We start from the raw sequence: 23,797 nt of genomic DNA on the forward strand, positions 1-23,797 counted from the left end.
CTGAGATCAGATTTGAACCCAGTTCCTCTGGACTCTAGCCAGGTGCTCTATCCAATGAGCTACCTTAGCTGCCTCTTACCCCCAACCCCCAATGAAGAATTTTAAGAATAAAGCAACAAAATACCTTCTTAAGATAATCCTGGGTGGATCCTTTAAGATACTGGCATTTGGGCCTTTTTATAGTCTCCTGAGCTCTCTTGTATTATAAAATGGAATCTCATCAGGATTTCCTTTTCTTTCTGACCTATTTTAGGAGTTATCCTTGGAAGGGACCTTAAAGACCACATGATCCAACCCTCTCATTTTTACTGATGAGCTAAGGTTCAAAGGATTTAAGAGACTTCATACTTCTCTTCTGATTGTCTGAGTTTCATACATTGCTTGGCATATAGTAGGCACTTAATATATGCTTATTGAGTGACTGACAAGCTGTTTATGGTATCTTGAATGCATCACCTTTACCTTTGAGAATTCGTATTCAATGTAGGTCAGATACCACCTCTCCTAAGAAGCTTGGTGGGCTACCCCCCAACATCAGTGTTCTTTCCTTTCTTAAAGTTTCCTAGCATACTTGATCTGTTCTCTTCCTTGACCTCTTCTGTCCTCCCTACATTACCCATCTTTATAATGGGGGGGAGGGGAGAGAGAAATGGGGTGAAAGGGGGAGGGGGAGGAAGAACTTTTCTTTTATCTTACTCCTTGAGTTGTAATTAATGAATATTTGTTGAATCAAATTGCCCAAGGTCAAAAAGAATAAGTAACACCAAGATTCAAATGCACAGCCTGAAATGTTTTGTTCCGTGTTCTTTCCTGCTTTAATTCTTTTTTTAAAATTTATTTTATTTTATTGATTAATTATGAAAATTTTCCATGGTTACATGATTCATATTCTTTCCCTCTCTTCCTCCCATCTCCCTCCCATAGCTAATGTGCAATCCCTCTGGATTTTACATGTGTCACTGATCAAGACCTATTTCTAAGTTATTGATATTTGCACTATTTGCATTGTTTAGAGTCTGCATCCTCAATCATATTCCCATTGACCCATGTGATCAAGCAGTTGTTTTTTTTCTGTTTCTCCTCCCACAGTTCTTTCTCTGGATGTGGATAGCGTTCTTTCTCATAAGTCCCTCAGAAATGTTTTGGATCATTCCTGCTTTAATTCTTAAGGAGATTGTAAATTCCTGGAAGGCAAGCGGGGTCCTTAATTTTCCTATATCTGAAGAACTTTTTAAAAACTTAAAAAAATCATTGACATGTTATGTTCAGTCATTTTTTAGTCATTTCTGACTTGTCACCCCATTTGTGGTTTTCTTGTTAGAGTAGTTTGCCATTTTCTTCTTTAGTTCATTTTATAGATGAGGAAACTGAGGCCAACAAGATTAAGTGACTTGCCTAGGGTCATACCACTACTAAGTATCTGAGGCCAGATTTGAACTCAGTTGTGCCACATAGCTGCCAGTACTTGACATGGGCTTGTTTATTTGGCTTACTTACTCTCTTCTCTTATAAAATCCTGTGTGTATGCTCTTATTGCTCTTTAGAGGATGCATTATATCTAGAAAGCATACTTTTAAGGAAATGAAGTTAGAAATTTATTTTTATATTACATAAAAATAATGTTCATGAAGAATCTTCTAGAAGTAACAATATCACTTTATCTACTTCTTATTTAATAATACATTGAGATGAGAAAGCATTTTGGGATAACTGTATGTTAAGGTGTGTTAAATATTTAACATATTGCATATAAAGAAAAATGTCAAATATCATAATTTAGGACTATATATCTTTTAAAAATATGAGTATCTTTCAAATATATTGAAACTAAAAGTTAAATAAATGAGCTGACTGCTGCACATACTTTATTCTACACTCAATTATATGTAAAGTAGCCATCTTATCAAAGGAGTAATTGAAGCAAGGAAGTTAAATGACCTTGAAGCAAACCCATTTCCAGCTTCTGGTTCTTCTAGTCACCTTCTTAGACACTTTAGGTACTTGAAGAAACTTAAGAACCTTCTGATTAAATAAAACTACAGGAGGTAAAGAGCAATTATCCAAGTTCTAATTTGCCTATATTAAACATTCTTGTTCTTGCAAGCTGTACCACAAGCTTTTTCATAACCATAAATGAATAGAACATGGTTAGCATAGAGTTCTACCCCTGTGTCTTCCTATTCTTTACCTTCCTGAGCTCTAGAGAAAGGCAGCTTGGATGTCTTTCTTTCTGTTTGCTTTCTCTGATAATATTCACAAGTTTATTTTTAATCTCTGTGGAATTTCAGTGTCCTGACAAATTTATCTTTCTATTTATATAGCCTGAAGGGTTTTTGGGTCCTTCCCTGTTCTCCTCAGGGAATGAAGTATCTACTTAGTACCTAGTTCAAGTTAGTGACTTGAATCCTGACTCTTAGCTCATTTGGTTTATGGGAAGGACAGCTAGGTGGCACAGAGGATAGAATGCAGGCCTGGAGTTGGGAAGACCTGGTTCAAATCTGCCCTCAGACACATCCTAGCTATGTGACCCTATGTAAGTCACTTAACCCCAATTCCCTAGCCCTTACTGTTTTTCTGAAGACAGAAGATAAGAGTTTATTTAAAAAAAAAAGAGGAAAATGGGACTTTGTCAATTCCATGTCTTCCAGGGAACTTGATCAACTTCTAGACCAGCTAAAATTGTCTCTCAAAGCGACAAATCTTGGATATGAAAACCCTAAAACCTTTGGAGGTGTATTCCTATCCTCTCTATGTACCCTCATATGGTTGCTAACACTTCCATGTCTTCTCATTTGACATTTACTGCCCCTTACTCCCACACCCCAATTCAGTCAACAAACCTTTATTAAATGTCTCTAATCCACAGGATGCTTACTCTATACTTACACCTATTGTGCTAGATGTTGAGTATATAAAGACACAACAAATGAGAAAATAGTTGATGCTGTTTCACATCTTGCATTCTATTAAGGGAGACAATATATAAATAAGTATATACAAAATAAAGGCAAAGTAATTGAATGGGGGTAGTTACCAATTGCCTGGAGGCTCAGGAAAGGCAGCATATAAACTTAAACCACAGTTAAGTTTTAACATGGGCTTAATATTATAAGGAGTAAATAAAATTGGCCTGCATTAATGAAATGGTACAGAGAGAGGAGTCAGGAATGTTTTTGAATGCATTAGTCCAAATTTTCAAGGTTCTGTCCAGCTTCTGTAACTAAACTAAGATTCACTTTTTGTCTGAGTCTCTCATCAGAGTTCTGCCTTTTCTCTGCAGTCTATACCCAATCTGCTTTGCTTCCTTCATATCCCATGTACTTCTCATGTTACTAAGTCATAATTCTACTTTCAGCATCCCAAGCCCATAGCCTGCCTTTCAAAAGTGTCCCTTTTACAGGCTTAACAATTGAAAGTATAAGAGCAGCTAGGTGGCTCAGTGGATTGAGATCCAGGCTTAGAAATGGAAGGTCCTGGGTTCAAATGTGACCTCAGAAACTTCCCGACTATGTGATTCTGGGCAAGTCACTGAACCCTCATTACCTACTCCTTACTACTCTTCTACTTTGGAATCAATACACAGTATTGATTCTAAGACAGAAGGTAAAGGTTTTTAAAAAAATGAAAGTATATATATATACTATGGTTATAATTCCCCCAATATAATTTCTTTAAGAAACCAATTGTCCTTACTCAATCCTACCCTGATTTTAGTTAAGGTATGATAATTATTTACTTTTTTCTTACACCTTTCTATCAGAGGAAGATGGTAATTGAAGATGAAACTGAGTTTTGTGGGGAAGAGCTTCTGCACAGTGTCCTGCAGTGCAAGGTAGAGTGTCTGGTACATAATAATAATACTTAAATCCTTGTTGAATTGGAAATCTAGAATCTACTGGAGCTCTTTACTGGGTAGGCTAAAGATCTTTTCTGCATATATATTGCTTAGGTTTTTCTTAGGCTAAACATTTTTTTTTGAGATGAAATCTAGATTGGTATTAATGAACCCTTCCCATTTTGCCATGGTGTCCTTTACCTGCTTGTTCTTTCTGGTAATTTTCTTATCCTACATCAGCAGAGTGACCTGGTAGCCATTGTCAAAGACAGAAGGAATGTGGTTTGGGTAATAATGAGGAAGAGATGGTTCAGGGGGTGAATCTCTTGGCTTAGTTTATCCTCCACAGAGCTTGTTTTTTGGCCAGGAATGTCTTCCCTGGGACTTGGCTGGTAAAGGATTCAGCATTGAGGGCTGGTTTCTCAAGAATGGGACTTAGATGAAGGTAGAACTTTTCTTTTTTTCTAGATGCCAAGTATTACCAAGAAATCACAATCTCATTTCCCCCGCCCCCTTTCTAATTAACAGTCTCCCAAAGAGCTAGGTTTCAGTGATCCTTAACATATTCACTCTTCCCTTTGGGAAAGAGAAACAGCTGGGTTTGACATCTGGGAATTAGCAACAGCAAGAGAGACTTGTTTACATAGCACTAACCCAAGCCTCTGGAGGGTTCAGAGCAGGAGACAGTCAAGATGCTCAAGTCTTTGAGGGTTCCTGTAGCTGAGACATTGGTGTGATGCTAATTTAGTATTTTTGGTTTTCCATTAATAGAGTGTATTTGATGTCTTGGATGGAGAAGAGATGCGTCGAGCTCGGACCAGGTCCAACCCCTATGAAATGATCCGCGGTGTCTTCTTCCTAAACAGGTTTTGTGGCCACTTTTCTCTCTCCTCATTTTCTGTCTTTTTTTTTTTAATTTGAGATTCAGCTTCTGGGTGGTTTGAATGTTAAAAGTTACAGTTTTCCTCTTTTGCTATGTTTCAGAGCAGCAATGAAAATGGCCAACATTGACTTTGTATTTGATCGTATGTTTACGAACCCAAAGGACTCTTTAGGGGTAAGAACCAGTCTTTCTTTACTTTTGACTCTAGCACCAAGCAGATCTAAGTGCAAGATTTTCTACTTAGTAAAATCAGGAAGCATGATGCAATTGAAGGATCATATGAACTCTGTTTTGGACTTTTCTGTGGTCTCCAAAGCCAAGCCAACCAGAAAGTGACTGAGGCAGCAGCTATAGCCAAACATGCAGGGGTAGGCCTCTTAACTGTGTTGGACAGTAAATCCAAATGGCTTTTCAGGAGCATCATGGTGTCATAGTGAAGGAAACACTGTCTTGGCAAGCAAAAAATCTTGGTTCTTGTCCCCATGGTCAACTTGCCACTTAGTAGTTAGGTGACTGTGGGAAAATACCTAATTTCTCAGAGCCTCAGTTCCCTTACATATTAAATAGGGATAATGATATTCTCCTATGGGGGGCAGGGAGTGAGACTTAAGTAACTTCTTGAAATCCTAAACACACACACATACACACATACACACACACACACACACACACACTCTACAAAAAGCAATAAATACATGTGCGTATGTGTGTAAATACACATATATACATATGCACATGAAACATGTATGTAAACATGGTGGGTGTGTGTGTGTGTGTGTGTGTGTGTGTGTGTGTGTGTGTGTGTGTGTGGGCTTCCTTTGGATTTGCAGGTCCAGCTTGGAATTAAAAGGATTATTACCCACTCAGAATTGCTAATTTAAAAAATTTATCCTACTCCTTGAAGAAAAAGGCTTTTGAAGCCTACTGATAGCTAATCATTTCAAATACCCCTTGATTTTTGGAATGCTTGAGAGATTTGCTTTCTGAGGTCTTATATTTCAGCTTGCACTTTGCTTCACAAGTATACGTGCTGGTTGGTGGACCCAAGTATCCTACAATCATTTACCACTACTAGACATTTTTCCACTTTCCAATTGTAGCAGCCAGCAGGAAAAGACTTTTAGAATTGGTGCTTTGAGAAAATTTAATTGGAATAATGGTGATTTAGTTTTCCAAGTTCCAAATGATTTTCCCTAAGCCCAATAGCAGAGGAATTTTGTCTAGCTTATGGAAAGACACAGTATCATTCTGGGCTTTTAAATGTAAATGCCTCCAGCACCTGTTATCTGCTTATTGCTTTTTGCTATGGTGAAGTCACCAGGACAATACCACTCATACTGAGGATTGAAATGTTGGTTATACAGAAAAGAGATGTCTGTTGTTTGGGGTAGGAGATGTTCTTGGCTTCAGTTGGTTGCTTATGGCCATAGAAAATTGCCCTTTGAGAGGATGATCCTCTGATTCCTTGAGGAGAGCATGCTAGGTGTTTTCTTCCCTTCACTATTCACTCAGGACCAAATTTTGAAAGCCAAACCAAATAGGCTGTTTTTTTTTTTTTTTTTTTTTTTTCTGGAGAGCACAGTAGATCCTGTCAGCAGGGACAACAAGCTGCATTCTCACAACCAACCATCTTGGAGGATGAATTTCACTTGTGCTAGGTCAAGTTTGCAGAATCCAAGCCTAGGGACCCTTGAAAGGTTGAGGGAGTTGGATTCAGAAGGTTCCTGCAGGGCTTCCTGGGTCTAGAAGATACTTCTCTAAAGTTTTGAACTGTGGAGAACAAGGAAGATAAAGTACAAGGCCTGAAAGGCACAAAGAAGTCCAGGAATTTTAGCTGTTCATTAGGAGGGTAGAGAGGACCTGGAAGAGAAATCATCAGGACAAAGAAATACTGATTATGAAGAATGGTAAGAGGTGAGATAAGGGGAAAGCTGAGCCAAGAGCTTTAAATTTTAATTCTATACGAAAGAATCTTAGCCTTTGGGCACTTAAAAAAACAAAATTTACCTTCCTTCTTAGAATCAGTACTAAGTATCAGTTCCAAGACAGAAAGGAGATGAAGGCTAGGCAGTTGGGGTTAAGTGACTTGCCTAGAGTCACATAGCCAGGAAGTATCTGAGGCCAGATTCGAACCTAAGTCCTCCTGACTCCAGACCTAGTGCTCTGTCTACTGAGTCACCTTTGGGGCACTTTTGAAACACTCAGTGTACTAGAAAAAACTTCAGAAGAGAAAAAAACAAACAAGAAAAATGTGGACAATACTGATTTCATAGAGCTGATGTTGCAGCATTCTTCTTGTTAGAAAAATGCCAACCATTATTTATAGATTTATATCATATTATAGATTTAAGCTTAAAACTGCACCAAGACTTTCGAAATACCTTATATACTTTGTCAGTCATGGCCTTTTTATGAAGACAGTTTTGTTTATCAGACTTCTTTTATTTATTTATTTATTCATTCATTCATTCATCCATTCACTCACTCATTTATTTGTTTATTTGTGTACTTATTTATATACCCACCAAAGCCAAATTAGTGAATTAATTAATTGAGGATGTTTTCCTATATTTACATAAATCATATTCTCTCCCACCCCCCTCCTGTAGCCAACAAGCAGTTTCACTGGGTTTTATGTATATCATTGATCAAGACATATTTCCATATTTCCATATTATTAACATTTGCACAAGGGTCATTATTTAGAGTCTCCATCCCCAATCATATCCCCATTGAACCATGTGATCAAGCAGTTGTTTTTTCTTCTGTGTTTCTGCTCCCACAGTTCTTTCTCTGCATATGGATAAGTCCCTCAGAATTGTCCTGGATCATTGCATTACTGGTAGTAGAGAAGTCCATTACATTTGATTGTGCCATAGTGTATCAGTCTCTGTGTATATGGTTCTCCTAGTTCTGCTCCTTTCACTCTGCATCAATTCCTGGAGGTGATTCCAGTTCACATGGAATTCCTCCAGGTTAGCACAATAGTATTCCATCACCAACAGATACCACAATTTGTTCAGCCATTCCCCAATCAAAGAGCATCCCCTCATTTTTCAATTTTTTGCCACCACAAAGAGCGCAACTATAAATATTTTTGTACAAGTCTTTTTCCTTGTTATCTCTTTGGGGTATAAACTCAGCAGTGGTATGGCTAGATCAAAGGGCAGTCAGTCTTTTAAGGCCCTTTGGGCGTAGTTCCAAATTGCTTTCCAGAATGGTTGGATTAGTTCACAACTCTACCAGCAGCAGTGTGTTAATGTCCCAATTTTTCCACATCCTCTCCATCCTTTCCTTTGCTGTCATATTAGCCAATATGCTAGGTGTGAGGTGATACCTCAGAGTTGTTTTGATTTGCATTTCTCTGATTATAAGATATTTAGAACTCATTGTTCTTTTTTAAAACACTTATACATTAATATAAGGGAAGTACTTAGGAGGAATTATTGGGAAGGCATTTGTTGGGGCAACTAGGTGATGCAGAGTGATGGGCCTTGAGTCAGAAAGTCTCATCTTCCTGAGTTCAAATCTGGCCCCAGACACTTCCTACATGTGTGATTCTGTTTGCCTCCAAAAAAAAAGTAAAGAAAGCAAAATGTGTGGTACATGGAAGAAAATTCTGTACTCTATATTTTAGATATGAATTTGCCAGAAATATTTTTTTTTCATTTACATTTCTTTAATTTTGAACATCTCACTCTATGAGATCCAAAGATGATAAGAATATTTTAAAATACCTAACACAAGACATTTTGGAGTTAAAATTTATAATATTTCGCCCCCAAAAGTCAAAATTCCATAGTTAAGTTTCAGCAAAGATTCAAAATATAGACAGTAAATCTCAGGATAATAGTGATTTAAAATATTGGCAGGATTATGTTCCTGAAACCTTTTAAATCCTTTTTTGACCACTCCTGGTAAATAAGGATTCTCCTTTCACCCAGCCAAAGTGCACTCATGAACCGTCTCCATTATTTGAAAGAATCAAAAACTCTTCTTTCTTTTGTAGTCTGACCAATACCTAGAGTTGTTCCAGGCACAAGGAGAAAGGTTGGCTGGCTTTCTGCTAGTCACCTCTGTCCTCAACTTCCATCCAGTTATTTAAAGGAAGTAGTTAGAAGATAAAGGTTTTCATGCAGGGCATTATTTCTGAATTGGTAGTTATATGAATATTGCCAAGGATTTCTTATTCAGATTAGATCCAGGGCTTCACTAAAGTATTGGCCCAATGTTGACTTGTAATAAGTAGCCTAAAGACATAAAGATTAGACTTCCAGGCTTGGAGTTGGGAGGGATTTTCCAAAGAAACTTTCCCAGGCATTTGTGGACTGTTCTTGGTTAACACCCTGCTGGCATTCAGAAGCCCCTTATTTTTTCTAGAGGTACTCCCATTACCTTAGAAAAGCCAGTCTCCCATCACTTGGACTCTCTTCCTCTATACCCAAAGAAGCTAAAATTGGAAATTACCAGCTCTTTCCTTTGTTATAACTATACTTTCAAAGCCATTTTCCTTCAAACTGATTGAATGCTCATGCTCCAGAGCAGAGTTAGGACTATCTCTAACATGTTTAACCACACTCCTTAGGAACCTTTTCCATTGTCTTCAAAATTTATAATAATCTCAGGATTTTCTAGTCATCAAGACAGTAATAATATTTTTCCTGTTTTGTAGATCAGAGAGAATAGCTTTGAGATGCTGGAAAGTCATTTTACCATCCTCATTCTGTTTCCTTATTTGTAAAATGGGAATAGTAATAGCTGTAGCTATAATGTCATTGAGTTATTGTGTAGATCAAATGAATTAGTGTATTTAATCAGTGTACTTTGCAAACCGTATGTGGATATATACGTACTTTGATTATAGTTCCTTTTAAAGCACCAGTGATAGGGGAAAAGACCTACTTGTACAAAAATATTTATAGCTACTCTTTGTGATGGCAAAGAATTGGGAAACCGAAGGAATGTCCATTAATTGGCAAATAGCTGAACAAATTGGTATATGATGGTGATGGCATACTATTGTTCTATAAGGAATGACGAACAGAATGATTTCATTTTTAAATTTATTTTTGTTTTTAAAAGTAATTTAAAAAATACTTTTCCATGGTTACATGATTCATTTTCTCTCTCTTCTTTTCCCTCTTCCCTCCCTCCTCCTGGAGCTGACAAGTAATTCCACTGGGTTATATATGTATTATCACTTGATACCTATTTCCATATTCATTTTTTGTAACAGAGCAGTCTTTTAAAACCAAAATCCCAAATCTTTTACAGATAAATGATAAATCATATGTTTTTCTTCTATGTTTCTATTCCCACAGTTCTTTCTCTTAGATGTGGATAACATTCTTTCTCATAAGTCCCTTGGGATTTTCCTGGATCATTGCATTGCTACTAGTAGCAAATTTGATTACATTTGATTATTCCACAATGTTTCACTTTCTGTGTACAATGTTCTTCTGGTTCTGTTAATTTCACTCTGCATCATTTCATGGAGGTTTTTCCAGTTCATATAGAAATCATGCAGTTCATCATAATAGTATTCCATCACCATCATATACCACATTTTGTTCAGCAATTCCCCAATTGAAGGATATACCCTAATTTTCCAATTTTTGCCACCACAAAGAATGTGGCTATGAATATTTTTGTACAACCCTTTTTTATTATCTCTTTGGGGTACAAACCTAGTAGTGGTATTGTTGGATTAAAGGACATGCATTATTTATTTTATTATTTATTTTTAATTTTATTTTTTAAATGTTTTTCCATGTTTACATGATTTATTTTCTTTCCCTCCCAGAGCCGACAAGCAATTCCACTGTGTTGTACAAATGTTTTCACTTGAGAGCTATTTTCATATTGTTCATTTTTGTTAGAGAGCTATTTCTTAAAAACCTAAACCCCAAATCACATATCCATATATATATATACATGTGATAAGTGATGTCATATGTTTTACTTTTGCATTTCTACTCCCATAGTTCCTTCTCTCAATGTGGATAGCATTTTCTTACATAAGTGCTTCAGGAGTGTCCTGGCTTGTTGCATTGCTACTAGTAGCAAAGTGCATCATATTGGATAGTTCCACAATGTTTCACTTTTTGTGTACAATGTTCTCTTGGTTCTGCTCATTTCATTAAGGTTCTCCCAGTTCATATAGAAATCCTCCAGATCATCAATCCTTACAGCATAATAGTAACCATCATATACCACAATTTGTTCAGCCATTCCCCAATTGAGGGACGACCTTTCATTTTCCTTTTTTTTTTTTTTTTGTTACCACAGAGAATGTGGCTATGAATATTTTTGTTCAAGTATTTTTCCTTATTATCTCTTTGAGGTTACAAGCCTAGTAGGCTTATGACTGGATCAAAGAGTAGGCATTCTTTTAAAGCCCTTTGGGCATAGTTCCAAATTGCCTTCCAGAATGGCTGGATTAATTTACAATTCCACCAGCAGTGCATTAGTGTCTGAATTTTGCCACATCCTCTCCAACATTTATTATTTTCCTTTAGTGTCATTTTGGCCAATTGAGCAGGATGATTTCAGAAAGGGCTGGAAAGATTTTCATGGACTTATGCAGAATGAAATAAGCAGAACCAGGAGAACATTATACACAGTAATAGCAATGTTGTGGGATGATCAACTGTGATAGACTTAGATACTCTCAGCAATACAATGATCCAGGACAATTCTGAAAGACTTACGACAAAGAATGCTATCCACCTGCTGAGAAAGAATTGTTGGAATCAGAATACAGATGAAAGCATATGACTTTTCAGTTGTTTATTTCGGTTTATGTTTTGGGGTTTTGTTTTTATAAGATTACTCACAAAAATTAACAAAATGGGAAAAAAGTTAAATTAAAAAAAGAAAATGGGGGTGCTGCTATTTACAGGATTATTGTGAAGATTAAATGACGTAATGAATAGAAAGTTCTTTGTAAGTATAAGGAGTTGTCTGAGTATAAATGATTATTATTATTAAAAAAATAAAGTATTAATGATGAGCAGTAACATTTCTATCCCCATTTTAAAGGAGCATTATCAACAGAGACTGCATGGTCTGGCTTAGCTTAGCCTTGAGGGATGAAGCAGTGTTTCTGGGTACTATTAGCAGTTGTCAGGGCATAAGTAGGAGAGAAGGTGAGGGAAGGTAGGTGGCTCAGTGGATTGAGAGCCATGCCCAGAGATGGAAGGTCCTACGTTCAAATATGGCCTCAGACACTTCCTAGCTGTATGACCCTGAGCAAGTCACTTAGCCCCTATTGCCTAGCCCTTCTCACTCTTTGGCTTTGAAACCAATACTAAGTATTGATTCTAAGATGGAAGGCAAGGATTTTTTAAAAAGGGGGGAGAAAGGAAAAGGAAAAAGAAGGGCAAATGAATGGAGGGAGTAGTGGCAAGAGGAATAAAGGAGATGTACAAAAGAGAAGATGGCCTGCAAAAAAAAAAAAAATGAGAGAGGAGAAGAGTACCAGTTAACTACTGCTTTAGTTTCTTATTCCTATTTTAATGGAAAGATTCCTAGGCCAGGATTCAGAAAGTGGGTTTTAGTTATCTCCTGTAAACTGTCTGGGTGACCTTTCTTTGCCTCATTTTCTTCAAGAATAAATGATAATGGCTTACCCTGTGTTTTTCATGGGGTACTTATGAAGATACAATGAAATAACATAGTTGGGGGGGAAAGACCTTTGAAAAGAAAAAAATATCAATTTCTAGGAATAATTGATTGCATTATAATTTTTATTAGGGGATCTGATCTAGTAGTTATAGAAAAATCTTGAGAAGCTGTTCTGGGAAGGAAGCATCTCCTGCACATGGCTGGCATTAGCACAGTATCAGGCACATGATCTCTGAAGGGCCCTGGGGACTATTCTGTTTCTTTGGGAGGCCTTTATATCTTCTGCTTCTTTAAGCACTGATGAGTTAGTTCCCCATGCCACCTATGGGAGCTACTAGAAACATAATTCTCCATAATCATAGAAGTAGAATCCTATGATAAGGCCACAGATCCTTTGCTTTTATATCCTGTTCTCTCCTATACAATAGTAGTAGCAGTAGTAATAGACAGAACTAGTATGGAGAGAAACATCTCTGTCTCTGAAATGAAAAAGTCCTTCTTTGCATTTTATGATTGGCCCTTACATCCTCACTTGCTTTGTCATGGCTATTTAAGCTATTCAGAAACATTATTTTCTGAAAATATTCTAATAACTAGAATAAAATGATTTGCCTATTCAAGAAAGGGGGTCGGGGAGAGCTTTTGGACCCTTTTGAGATCATGTGCTTGGTGCAGTGGTCCTGAAACCTAATTGTGCTAGTTCATCCAGTGAGAAAACAACTCTTCCCTTCTTTTCTTTATTAAATAATTTCTCCTGACCTCCTCTCCTCTGATCTCTCTCTTCTCCCATCTTCCTTTTCTAGCACCCCCTGTTGAAGGATCGGAGTCCAGAACTTCTGTACTTTGCTGATGTCTGTGCAGGCCCTGGTGGCTTCTCTGAATATGTGCTTTGGAGAAAGAAATGGCATGCAAAGGGCTTTGGAATGACCTTGAAAGGGCCCAATGACTTCAAGCTAGAGGATTTCTATGCAGCTTCCAGTGAACTTTTTGAACCCTATTATGGTATGCATTATGAAAGGGGAAATTATCTTCTTAAAAGAAAGATGATTGTGAAAAGATTGCTGTGTTGTAAAAGTGAAACACTGTTTTGGCAATTGGGTCAGTCTTGTTTGGTTATGCTCTGCCTTGGGACCCAAGTAATTAATAAAGAATAGTAATAATAATACAGGTATCCCTTCTACATTGTGGGGATTAGGGGTATGACACCCTTGTGATCTCGAAAAATCTGCATAAAATTTTTTGGCCCTCCCTTTGTATCAGAAAAGTCTGAATTTTTTCTTTTTCTTTTATGGGGTGTTTATAATACCTTATTGTATAATTTGGGGTATTTGGTCATAGGCTACATAGTTTCTAAACTTTTTTTGTGTTGTTTGCTAACCCTTGCATGTTGTCAACAGCTTCTGCAAAACTCTTAAAAAATTTCCATTTAATTTCTTATGCCAACCCATGATATATCAAAATCGTGATTGAGAAAATTGAGATGTGGAAGGGATACTTGTATTTATGCTTTAAGGCTTGCAAAGCACTTCATAAATATTATCCTCCCAACATCCCTGGGAGATTGGTGCTTTTATTTATTCCCAATTACAGGTGAGGAAACTTAAGGCAGACAGAAGTTAAGTGACTTGCCCAGGTTCACATAGCAAGTTCCAGAGATTATATTAGAACTCAGCAACTCACTGTACCAATGAACAAGTGCTTGATTCCTTCTCTGTCTGATTCCATCAGGCCAGCTGCATATGAATATGTTGTAACATGAAACATGGCAAATTCTTATCAGTTAATCATTCTCCTTTCAGAGAGAACTCTTTGTCTGTGGTAACAGAAAGTAATAAAACCATATAATCCTTTGCTGAACAGTGGCAGGGATATTAACAAATACAGATCCTACTCCTTTCACCAGCTCTGAGTGTTGAATGTATCTGGGTGATGGATAGCCCAGTTTCTGTCCCCATATTTCCTGATTGTTCTGGGCTTGTCACCGTATCTGTCTAACCATCTTCATACTTAATGTTTAGTAGGAAGAAAGGAAGCGAAAACATCTTAGTAAGCCAACAAATGAGTCTAGAAAGAAACATTCTTTCAGATTTCTCTTATACCTTTATTTCTTGTATCATAGTCATTTCTGAAATATACCCCTCCCCATACCTAGTAAGCCTGTCTTTATAACAACAAAAAAATTAAGTAAGACCGACTGACAAATTGTTCCTGATAGTGTATACAACATCCCATACTCACAGGCTGCCCTGGCCCCCTTCTCCCCCCCCCCCCCTTACAATAAAAGGAGGGAAATGAAACAGCATGAATCTAGGGAAAAGATTTAGGAATCTTTGTAATTCGAAAATGAGGGTAAGATCATAAATTTATACCCTGCTACTGTAAGAAGTACCCTCTGTTTTACAAAAACTCATTTTGAATGTCTCTCTTGTGAAGAATCCTATCAGTCCCATGCATTGCTTTTATCACATGAGGCTCCTGACTTTAGTCCTTATGTAGGTTGAGCTTCATACTGAGGACAGTGTAATGATGCCTCTCTCATAGGAGGATTACCCAAAAGAGCTATGTTTACTAGTCCGTAGGAAAGCATTTGGAATATGAACTAACTACATGTGTCTTATTAGGTGATGGCGGGATTGATGGAGATGGAGATGTCACCCGACCAGGGAACATCACAGCTTTTCGAAATTTTATTCTGGATAATACTGATCGCAAGGGTGTGCACTTTATGATGGCTGATGGGGTAAGTGATATCTTTTTTGATGAGAAGTTGACCTCTTACCACAATGTTTCTTGGGTTTTACATTCCCTGTAAGGGGTTAAGATTGAATTATGTTGTCTTTTGATAGAAGCCCTTGTTTAGGATGGACATTGGTCTCAAGTATAGTGTGGAGGGGTGAGGAGGGGAGGTAGGTGCTATGGTGCTGTGTGTGTATGATCTTGTGAAGGCCAGATGAGGGGAAGGTTATGTGTACTGTTTCCCTTTGAGCCATTTGGGATATCCAACTCTCTTTTTATTTGGCTCTGAGTCATGGCAGGCTAAGGAATAAATATAACTAAAATGAACCAGCCAGAAACAAACAAGGAAAAGTCATAAATCATTTGTCAACCTCAGTTCTTGTGACAGCCCTTTTTGGATATATGCCATCCAGATTTAGCCAGTCCCAGAACTGTTTGAGAGGTTGAAAGCAGAGGTCTAATCCTCCCCACCCCAAATGCTGGTGGAGAAAGATAGTAGTGGCATGGAAGGCAATCTATAGTGGAAATCTACAAGTAGTTGGACTATGGTGAATTGCTCAGGGACCCAGTTTCCAGGGCAACTCTTTAAGGAAGAGATAGAAATCCAATGTAGTTTTCTTAGGCAGTAAAATTCAGTCACTGTTAATTCAACCTTCCAAATAATCTTTGCTTGGGATGAGTCATCATTTATACTGGGCCAGGGCCAAAGAATGCTGGTCTCAGTTCCTTTACCTTTAGGATAAACAGGGAGCTCGAAGAGGGAAAAGCCTTTTAAGGGGCTAATTTTAAGATAAATGTCAGCAGGTATTCCAAACATCTTCAGTACGATGTGTAGGCATAATTAGGAGCCTTAGAAGAGTAAGGACAGCTTGTCAAGGATGGCCTCATTTAAAAGATGTGGCACAACTGGGGTTGGCAGATATGACTCACCCAAGGAACAGTGAACAGTTAGGAAACTAGCTTTGATCTGACTGGATATGGACTGATATTACACATGGCAGTAGGAGCCACAAACTGAAGGACTGTCTTTCCATGCATGCAGTATGAAAGGATTGCTAGGTTCCCATTACTACATTATCATCTTCAAATTGGGAAGGCATTACGTATTTTTGGTTCTGTCTCTCTTGCTTATTGGCTCAGACGAGTTGACTCAAATCTTACTTAGCATGATTCCTACCAAGGTTATAGAGGAAACCAAGTCCTTCTGTGTTTTCATGAGGCTAGGTCTGTGCTCCCTTTGTGGAGTCCAGGAAGAAGGAAGTGACCTTAAGAATGTAACAAAATGTATTAAATCTTTAAAATTTCATTATTTCATCTCCATTTAATTTTGTAATTTTGATTACATTATATTTATTGTTAAATTTACAATTATACAAATTACAATTATACAAATACAAAAACCAAAAATTATGTATAAAATTTTTGTCTTTTGATATTTATGACTTTTTCATATATAAACCTGGGATCAGTTTTTACAAAACTGCCATATGGTCTTGGATGGGGATTAGATGGGAAAGAATATTAAAGCTATTTAGTGACCAAGGACCCAGACCAGCAAGTGAGCCAGTTAGAGGAAAATGGGAAATGGATCCTTGGGAAAGGGGGCACCATATTATAAAGAAGCTATTGTTTATTTTTATGTTAGCACCTTCTTTTTCAGAATTATGCTTAGAATTCTTTCAGGTCATCTATACAGGGACCGTTGAGTGGTCCCATGTAGAGAAGCATTCCCAGAACACTTGCTCCCTGGATCTCAGATGAAACTTTGCCAGGGGACCTGGAGGAGTATCCCTTTTTCTGCCATGCTTGCTCCACTTCTGTCATGGGAATCCAAGGAAGGAAGAAAGAACAGAATTACATAATTGGCCTAGCCAGAAGTGGCGCAAGCATGGCAGAACAAGGGGTACTCCTCCAGGTCCCCTGGCAAAGTTGGGGCAGGGTGGGCTCAAATCTAGTTTGGGCAAAGTTAATTACCCTTGGAGTCTCAGTTTCCTTCTTTCAGAAGGAATAATCATTCCTGTAAAGGAGGTGAGATAGATATTTTGTGTCTATGAAATGAGGTGATGGAGATGTGAGTACTTTGAAAAAATACAAAGACTTAGAAGGCTATGGCATTATTTTAAGTTTTCATTGTCCGTTTGTGGTCCCTAATTTTGTGGTTTTCTTTCAGGGTTTCTCTGTAGAGAAGCAAGAAAACCTGCAGGAAATCCTCAGTAAGCAGCTCTTGTTGTGCCAGTTTCTCACAGGGCTGTCTGTTATCCGCACAGGTAATGCTCGCCTTCCTTGGTTGTCTCATCACCTCAGGCCTTTCCTAGTGTCACTTGTGTTGGGACTGAATGAGAGGTTGTTGGTGTGAATGTGGGTATGAACAGGAGTGGAAAGAACACTTTATGGCAGTCATAGACACAAATCCAAAAATGCCTGTCTGTTTAGATGACAGAATTCAGGGAAGGAAGGTGAGAGGGACCCTCAGAATCCCCCTTCATAACTGATACTCTGAGCCATCCACATTCTCTCAAGCAGTGCTTCATTGTCTGTGATTGTTTTTCCCTGCCCTCATTTTACAACGACTTCCTATGACATCCCTTTTCTCCCTACCCCTTCCCTTGAGAGGCTAATGGTTACAACTGGTTCTGTCTCTCTGCTCCAGGAGGCCACTTCATCTGTAAAACCTTTGATTTATTCACACCATTCAGCGTGGGACTCATATACCTGCTGTACACCTGCTTTGAACGCGTGTCTCTTTTTAAGCCTGTCACCAGCCGGCCTGCCAACTCAGAGAGGTGAGGCCTCCCTCCCCTGCCCACATAGGCATGTCTCTAATAATATTGCCCCCAAAGTACCCCTAGGTGCTTTTCCTTGACATGACAGTGAAAGATGGTGAAATGTTTTCCAACTGGGCATTGAGATCTTTACTTTACAGCAACATTGCCTAAACTAATTTGGCCACGAAACACCTTTGGGCCATGATCGGCTGTCTTCAAGTATTTGCAGGCTTGTCATATAGAAGAGGAATTAGGCCGATTCTGCTTGGCCCCAGATAGCAGAATTAGGAGTAGTTGGTAGCAGTTAAACTGAGAAAGATATAAGCTTTATCTAAGAAAAATCTTCCTAACTAAGTTGTACAAAAATGGAAAGGACTGTTCCAGGGCAGTGGAACCTCCCTCACTGGAAGTCTCCTTAGTACTTCCACCTCTGAGATGTCTGTGATATGCAGCATCTTATAGGAGAAATCCTGGCACCAAGATTTATCAGGCATATGACCTTGGCCATGTAATTTAATTTTTGAGCCTCATTTTTTTTAATCTGTAGAATGGGCATCATAATATCTATATTACTTTGCAGGGAGTTTTGTGAGAAAAGTTCTTTCCTACAGTGCTATAAAAAATTAGCACTAATGTGTGTTTCTTGAGGGGCTGTATCTTATATTTACTGTTCTTTCTTGCACCTAGCACAGGGCTTTGCATGCTGTAGGCACTCAATAAGAATTTGTTGATTGAGGAGGAAGAATGCTGAAGAGTGAGTCTTCTGAACATCTGAGAACGAATGTCTTAATATTGACATTGGGATGTCCTTGGGAAAAGATCAGTGCAGCTGTGGGTTAGGAGGGGTGCTGTGCTGTGTATGGCAGAGAAGCACTTGCTCACTGGGAGGGATGGATATCCCCTGGCAGGTACGTGGTGTGCAAGAGCTTGAAGTCTGGGATTGACGACGTGCGGGAATACCTCTTTGAGGTAAACTGCAAGCTCAATCAGCTTCGGAAGAGTGACCTGGATGTCAACCTTGTGGTCCCCCTGGAGGTGATCAAGGGAGACCCTGAATTTACTGACTACATGATCCGATCCAACGAGAGGTGAGGGGATAACCAGGAGCTGAGGGGTTCATAGCCTGCTGAGCTTTCTGCCCCATGTGAGGCCTGGTCAGTAGATTGTGAATTTTTCCCTCAGTAGTTGAATTTCTTTGCCTCCCTATTCTGCCTAAATTTTTGTTTTAGACCCTCATCCTTCCCCCATTGCTGCCCCTTGGTGCTGGTTCTGCATCCTCACTGTGGTTAATGCCCACAACTTTAGGAAATCTATTTATGGAAGCATCTGTGGTACATGCTTCCATGGACCATGCCAGAGGCTTCATCTTCTCTTTCAAATCCCAAGAGGCAGACAAAATGTCCTTCTCTTTGCTTCTGGGTATGAATGGCCATTGCTTTGTTTCAGATGAAGCATCTCTTGTCTGTATCATTGAGCTGCCTTAGTCCAGACTCAGACTGCCTTGGAAGGTCTTAGCTTCAGAGTTTTCCCACTTGACCAAATGCACAGCTATGTGTATTCTATATCACTTCCCATTTAAAAAAAAATTCTATTTCACTGGTATAGGTCTTCTACTTTATGTAATGTCCTCCTAAGCAGGTGGACAATGGAACAGATTTGATTTATCTGATAAACCTGCACACATGGTATAGTGGGTATAGCTAGCCTAGGAATTGGACAGATGTGGGGGTCAAGGCATGCTTCTAACACTGTGTCTGTATGCTGGCAAGTTACTTACCTTGTCAGCTGCTCAAGGCAACTCTTTTAAGAAAAGGATTCTTAACTTAGCCATTGTCTTAAGCTTCAGCTAAACCTTCCTTTGTATAGGGGTCTCTGAATTTTGAAAAAAGTTTTTGATAACTGCATTTCAACATAATTAATTCCTTTGTTATACTATGTATTTTATGTTATACATTTAAAAACATTCTGAGAAGGGGAGTGTGTACACATGTGTGCACACGCACACACGCACACATATGTGAATTCCTGCTCTGAGACTGTAAGCTACATTGATAAAAGGAAGTTTTCTCACTCAAGAGTCCTCTATACTGATGGAATCACAGGTCCACTTCCTGTCCCTATTCCCATCAGAAAACTTATCTTAAGTATACCAAGAGGTATTTGAAAAGTCCTTGATAAAAGCTTAGATTCTTAGGTTGCCTAGAGAAGTTTAAGGTAATTGGGGAATATTTGGGAAGACTCACATAGACATGAGTTGAGAGGAGAGGATTTCCTTTCCCAGTCTACTCTCAGTCTTCCCCTTGTTGCATTCAGCCCATCCAATAAAAAATAATCTCTTCTATTTGTATGCTTTGAGGAAATTGTTTTTTTTTTATCCTGTATTTTATTTTTGATTTTATACTATACAAAACTCAAGGCCTCTTCTCTGAGGTTGGAGTGGAGATGCTTATGTGTGATAAAATTCAAACCTTCCTCCGTTGTTCTTAATATTTTCATAAAAAATTGTTTTAACATTTCCTACAAGTTTGTGGGGCATCCCTGAGAAAGGACAGCTTGACCTTTTGGTCTTATCTAAATTTCTAGTCACCAGTAAGTCTGCCCTTTTCAGAGACTTCAGGATGTAGTTAGAACCTGTAAATTTACAAAGGTTTTCCTTAGAGAGAGATGGTCCTTATGACAAGTGGGGGCTGTGTCCACTTCATTTGATGCAACCAGTAATGATCTTTCATCTCTGTGAGGCTGGCCAATTAGATAATTTGATTTATCTGACAAGGCTGCATGCCCCTCATATTAAACAATGTGTAACTTGTAGATTTTCCTTAGTTTATTCTCTGTTAAATTTCAAATGAGACAGTTTCTTTTAACATTTTTCAAAGCACTTTTACATGAATTATTTCATTGATACCATGGGAGGTAAGGTAGGCAGAGGTTAATATCCTTTCTTGACTTGAAGATAGAAGTTAAGTATTTTTTTCAGTCACTCAACTACTTAGGTGGGCATGCTTAGTCTAGAATGTGCTTTTTCCTCTCTAATTTGGTGCATTCTCCTCTTGGCTATATCACCTCCCATTTAGAATGGGAGTTACAAGTTACTGTAACAAGGTAGTTACAGTAAAAATGGCCTATTCTTTAGCCACATTGTAATAAATGACTATCAGCCCAATCAAAAGCAAATGAGAAGATGATAGGATGGTTGATATTTATAAACTCTGATCCTCAAGCCACAGAATTTTTTGTCTTTGTTTTCATAAATCCCTCCTAAAGCCAAGTTGTTTTCTCTCTTTCAGCCACTGCAGCTCACAGATCAAAGCCCTGGCCAAAATTCATGCCTTTGTCCAAGACTCGTGAGTGTTTTCCCTCCTGGATGGAAGCGGGTTGTGCATATCAGGGGCAGCAGTTCAGCAAGATTCCTGGGAATATTTCATCCCCAACACCTTTTAATTCAAGTCAACAACTTTTAAGCACTTTTTTGAGTGTGCATAACACTGTGCTAAGACAGAGAAATCAAAGATATATGACGTGGTCCCTACCCTCAAAGAGTGAAATTATAGTCTACCTAGAGAATAAAACTAACACACGAGAAATACCATGAGGACAATTATAAAGCAGTGTGCTAACAAGTGTTTATTTAGTGCACATCAGTTGCTTTTGAGGTTCATGGCACTATGTTATAGGCACTGAGGGAGATACAGAAATGAATAAGACATGAAATCTGCCCACTGTGAGATGACACAAATGAAATATGTGAGTACTAAGGCAGCAGAGTATATAAAAAGTGATCAGTGAAGTAAACTAGTATAGAAAGACTTCCTGGAGGAGGTGAGTTTGGATCTTGTTTTATAGTCATCTATACTTAATTGAAGCCTGCTGATTTCAGCCAGTTAAAAGAATCAGTACAGATTTAGTTAGAATAGAGAGAACAGAATTATGCTGATGGGACATAGAAGGAAGACACTTGGGAAAACTCTAGCAAGACAGGAAGGTAAGGAAGTCCATAGCTTCCTTCCCCTTTTCAACCTAGTGACAGTAATCTCTTAATTTCATGAGAGAGAGGCCCAGAGAAGTATCATGTGCATCCTAGGCGCTAGGTGGAACTGTGTGTATGTGCATATGTGCAGGCCTGGGCCTGTTATACACATAACAGTAGGTTTCTGAGCTTCCTTGGTGTGTTAATCATTTGCTGGCTTTTCCCACAGGACTCTTAGTGAACCACGCCAGGCAGATATCCGGAAAGGGTGCCTTCGACTCTGGGGGGTGAGTATTTTCAACCAGGTCAGAGTCCAGCAAGCTGTTTCCTGGACTGCCCTAAAGGAAGTAGCAAGTATTCTCAGCCTTAATGCTTCCCTGTCCATCAGGGACCAGGCTGATGGCTGAAAGAGACTGGCCTGCCCTTAGTTAGACCCACTGTTCATTCACTTGGGCACTATACTTCAGACTGCTCCTTTCAGCTCCCTCACTTAAGGTACTCCCCTGTGGCCGAATCTGGCAGTGGTTTAGTCAAGGGGGCAGGTGAAGCATAGTTTGCTATTGATTTTTCTGTGTACCCACACTGGTCTCAAAGATTACTAGAGCATACAGGTAACATTGAGGGATGCTAACTCCAGGGGGAAATGGGAATCTGATCCCTTTGCTCTGGTTCCTCATGGCAATCTTCTCCTCAGCTCTTCTCTGCTGTTTCTGGCCACCCAGATATGTACAAGAGGAGATAGGACAGCTAGTAATTCCCTAAACTAAAACTGTTGTTTATCTTTAAGATTCCAGATCAGGCCAGAGTTGCTCTCTCTTCTTCAGATCCAAAGTCTAAGTTCTTTGAATTGATAAAGGTGAGTGAGCTATTTAGTATTTGGGAAATGGTGAGGCTCATGGAGATGAGATGTAGGAGAAATCATTGAGATAGTCCAGTAGGACTCCTCCTGCCACCCTCACCCCACTCAGAGGGGCTTGATTGTATCACCCCCCACCTCCCTTGTAAAAGTGTTAGCACTGGCACCTCCCCCGCATCCCCAGGGAAGCTGTCACATAGGCTGACGGCTCTCATCTCAAGATGCAACCATGTTAATTATCACCATTCTCCTGAGCATAGTGATCATTACTGCTTCCTAGCTTACTTGACTCCTGTGGGATTCGCCATTTCAGACTCCTACAACATCCCTGTGGAAAGTAGATTCTGCTCTATAGCTGGAGCGAGGAGGCAGAGGAGCAAAGACAACTCCCACCCTGCAAGTGCTGGCACAAATCAGAACTTAGGGTCAGACTTATTTAAGGTCTAGTCTTGGTTCACCAGGAACTCCTCCCAGTAGTGCCCAGGCTCTTAGTTAACTGGGCTGAGCATTTCTTTGTTCCTCATTTTTTCCCAACCTGTGTTTTCCCTGAGTTTTGTTTGAGTCCCTGAGAGGGGGCAGTAGCCCTTGTTCTATGGGAATGTGTGACAAGTGGACCTCATGGAAACCCTAAAAAAGGATTGGCTTTGTGTGTATTAAATTGAACAGGGAGGAGAGAGGCCTTAACTGCTCTCAACAAACAGCTGGAAAAATCTTTCCCTTTGGTTTTATTGAGGGGGTGGCGTTTATATTCTAGTGACATTTCCTTATAGCTGCTGGTGAATCGATCTGCATGCACTTGGGGACTCTTTGTTCTTTTCTTTCTCAGCATCTTATAAAAGGCCCTAAAGGAACACTCCAGACAAATTGAAACATGCCCCATTTAATATATGATTTGGTCAGTGGAAAGTGCAGGGGGAGCAGTGTCCAGCCCTTTTGCCTAGGGTGGTTCATTCTTTCATTTTAACTGTCCTTTCTCTCAATCCTGCTATAGGGCACCGACATTGATATCTTCAGCTATAAGCCTACTCCACTAAACTCCAAAACCCTGGATAAGATTCGTTCTGTTCTGGACTACCGCTGCATGGTGTCGGGGAATGAGCAGAAGTTTCTCATTGGCTTAGGGGTGAGT

General features: G+C 39.0%; 1 protein-coding gene across 1 annotated transcript in view; it reads left to right on the forward strand.

The window, feature by feature from the left end:
* The window catches only part of CMTR1 (cap methyltransferase 1), a 67,150-nt gene that overhangs the window by 30,540 nt on the left and 12,813 nt on the right, over window positions 1-23,797 (forward strand). Inside the window, exons 6-17 of the mRNA XM_044674370.1 lie at window positions 3,761-3,832; window positions 4,607-4,701; window positions 4,820-4,892; window positions 13,148-13,346; window positions 14,966-15,084; window positions 17,251-17,347; window positions 17,731-17,863; window positions 18,754-18,933; window positions 21,133-21,189; window positions 22,042-22,099; window positions 22,600-22,668; window positions 23,660-23,791. Coding sequence (XP_044530305.1) covers window positions 3,761-3,832; window positions 4,607-4,701; window positions 4,820-4,892; window positions 13,148-13,346; window positions 14,966-15,084; window positions 17,251-17,347; window positions 17,731-17,863; window positions 18,754-18,933; window positions 21,133-21,189; window positions 22,042-22,099; window positions 22,600-22,668; window positions 23,660-23,791 — 1,284 coding nt within the window. The remainder of the gene's footprint in view (window positions 1-3,760; window positions 3,833-4,606; window positions 4,702-4,819; window positions 4,893-13,147; window positions 13,347-14,965; window positions 15,085-17,250; window positions 17,348-17,730; window positions 17,864-18,753; window positions 18,934-21,132; window positions 21,190-22,041; window positions 22,100-22,599; window positions 22,669-23,659; window positions 23,792-23,797) is intronic.

This window comes from Gracilinanus agilis, chromosome 4 (assembly GCF_016433145.1).
Source record: "Gracilinanus agilis isolate LMUSP501 chromosome 4, AgileGrace, whole genome shotgun sequence".
Taxonomy (NCBI): domain Eukaryota; kingdom Metazoa; phylum Chordata; class Mammalia; order Didelphimorphia; family Didelphidae; genus Gracilinanus; species Gracilinanus agilis.